Raw genomic sequence first — 2,440 nt, 5'->3', positions numbered from 1 at the left:
AGAGGCTCGGCAGAGCCGCCGGCAAGCACCCGGGGCTAGCAAGGAAGCCGCCGCTGCACCCCCGATCCGAGGTCCCGTCCCGTCCCCTCCTGCGGCCATCGCTTCCCTGCCACAGCCAGCCGTGGGGAGGGGGGCCGTCTTCTCAGACCTGGGACTGCAGCCACAGGCGAGGGTCAAAGGTCGGGTGGGCCTGGGGGCGCGGGGGCCGGGCGGGCTCCGGGGTGGGGCTGCCGCTGCTGGAGGAGCCGGAGCTGGAGTGGGAAGGGCCCCGGGTCCAATCGAGGGGCGGCCGGCCGGAGCGTCCGTTCAAGGTGCTGAGCTTGGCGTCCAGAGAGAGGGTGCGAGGCCGCCCCCAGGGGGGGCGCAGCGGGCGTGGGCTGGCACTGGAGTTGCTGTCGCTGTCCGAAGCCATGGCGGCGGCGGGGGCGGGAGGGGACCCTGGCCCCCCCTCAAAGAGGGACAGCCAGGCGGGGCTGCCCAGGCCCGACAACCGGCGCGCCAGGATGTCCGTCACGGCCTCGATGTCGTCCGCTGGCTCAATAGCTGGAGGGGACAGGGGGGGAGGGGGGTGAGCAGCCCGTGCACTGGAGGGCCTGCCACGCCTGACTTCCGGAGGCCGCTGTGGGGCCACGAGAGCTCCCCCGCACCAATCAGGGCACCCACAGGAAACCGGCCCCATCTGCTCACAGTCGCATCACTCAGGCAGCTCGTACCGAACCCTCCCCCCCTCCAATGGGGGGGGAGGCTGGGAGTTCTGGGTTACCTGCCCCCACCCCCCTTCCCCACGGAACAGGCCCTCCTGCCCTCTTAGCCGGAACTGCTCCCTGCATCCCCCCCCCAGCCCCAGTTGGGGGGGGGGGTGGCCCGGCCTCCCCCTCCAGCCGAGTTACGTCACCTGTCACTGTAATAGGAGGAGAGCAGAGTGCGGATCTCCGCAGAGACAGCGTTGTCCTGCAACAGAAGCCCCTCGCAGGCGGAGGGCAGCCCCCCGGGGCCAGGGAGAGCTGGGGGGCGGGGCGGGACAGAGAGGGAGAGACAGAGAGGGGAAACATGCAGAGAGAAAGCAGGAGGAGAGGACAGAGTTACAGACACGTAATAGATCCAGACGGCAGGTGCCGGAGAGAGATGCAGAGCGGGGCCTGGGGAGGTGGGAGAGCAAGACAGAGCCCCAGAAGAAGGGGCAGGACACAGAGAGCCCTGCCGAGCCAGCCGTGCGTCTTCTTCCGAGAAATGCCGGATGCCCAGATGTCGCTGCCGCCCTGGAGGGCCAGCTTTGTTGGGTTCGCTCCCTCCCCTGCCCGGGCAAGAGTTCCTCCAACACGGAGGGTTGAGTGCTGATCTCAGTCGCTGCCTGCCGTGGGAAAGGCCCCCCCCCCTCGGGACAGCCGAGAGGGTGTCCTGCAGTGGGGAGGGGGGGACAGGTGTCCCCCCCAAGGGCCTGTGTGTGTGGGGGGGGTGTTCAGATGAGGCGCTTCCAGCATCAGAAGGCGCCCCCATTCATCTCCGGGCTGGGAAAGGGAGTCCCGCCTGGGCCTGTTGCTGGCTTCCTTTAAGAGACCTTTGAATGCTGCCAATGGGTGGGTGAGGCCTCAGCTTCCCCTGCCAAGGGACCCAGTCGCTGTGCCGGACCAGGCCTCCTGCCACAGACCCTCCCTCGCTTGTGCCAGGCTCCCGATCCCACCTCTCCTCCCGAGCGGGCGGGCACTTTCCCTTGGAGGGCTCCCTGCCCCCCACTTACCCGTCTCGTGGTACAAAGAACCCTGCTTGGGCAGCTGGGCAGTGGGCCGGCGTGGGGAAGGGACCTCCACCTTCATCAGTTCATCGCAGCAGTGCTTCCACTGGCCTGGGGGGGGGAGGAAGAGGGAGGGGGAGTTAGCTGGACCCCAGCTGGGTCCGGGGGTGCTTTACTGCCATCTTGTGGCCACCCAAGAGGACCCACAAGAACCCTTCTGGCTGCCCCCCCCACCCCCTCCGCACGCATTTGGCTTCCCTTGACTCTCTGCTACATGCCTTTGGCCGGACTCTCTGCAGTGGAACCCCGAGAGCTCCAGAGGAGCCCAGCCCCCTCCTCCCCGTCCAAACCACCTAAGCCGGTGGGACTGCAGGACACAGCCCATGCTCCCTCTGAGCTGTGGCGTCTTGCGAGCAAAAATCCTACAACGTGAGCTCCTGGCCTTGAAGTTGTGTGCAGGCGATTTGGCTCCTGCGTAGATTAGTTTGCTCTGGAGCCCTGTCCTTCCTGTGCGGAGGCAAAAATGTCCGAGGAGGCTCCCTCAGCGTAGAGGGAACACTGGGGACAAGACTGCCGTGCGGGCCGGAGGGTCAAGCGTGCCGAGGGTCAGCTTGGGGGGAAGCTCTCAACCCCACTGCCGGCTGGACGCGGGAAGGGGCTCTGCCCCAGCTCTCCTCGGCTGAGAGAAACGGCGTGTCTCGCTCGTCC

General features: G+C 67.5%; 1 protein-coding gene across 2 annotated transcripts in view; it reads right to left on the bottom strand.

Moving 5' to 3' along the window:
* Positions 1–6: 6 nt before the first annotated feature.
* Positions 7–2,440, bottom strand: part of RTKN (rhotekin) — a 19,043-nt gene continuing 16,609 nt past the window's right edge. The window contains exons 10-12 of one of the 2 annotated variants that reach the window (XM_015419786.1): positions 1,739–1,843; positions 896–1,004; positions 463–543 (exon numbers count right to left, since the gene is read on the bottom strand). In XM_015419786.1, coding sequence (XP_015275272.1) covers positions 537–543; positions 896–1,004; positions 1,739–1,843 — 221 coding nt within the window. In that variant the 3' untranslated portion in view covers positions 463–536. Of the gene's footprint in view, positions 544–895; positions 1,005–1,738; positions 1,844–2,440 lie in introns of both variants that reach the window. The other variant, XM_015419785.1, reaches the window with a different exon arrangement.

The sequence above is a fragment of the Gekko japonicus genome, unplaced genomic scaffold (genome assembly GCF_001447785.1).
Source record: "Gekko japonicus isolate JY-2015 unplaced genomic scaffold, Gekko_japonicus_V1.1 scaffold2109, whole genome shotgun sequence".
Classification (NCBI taxonomy): domain Eukaryota; kingdom Metazoa; phylum Chordata; class Lepidosauria; order Squamata; family Gekkonidae; genus Gekko; species Gekko japonicus.
This window is presented reverse-complemented; position numbering and strand designations above follow the sequence as displayed.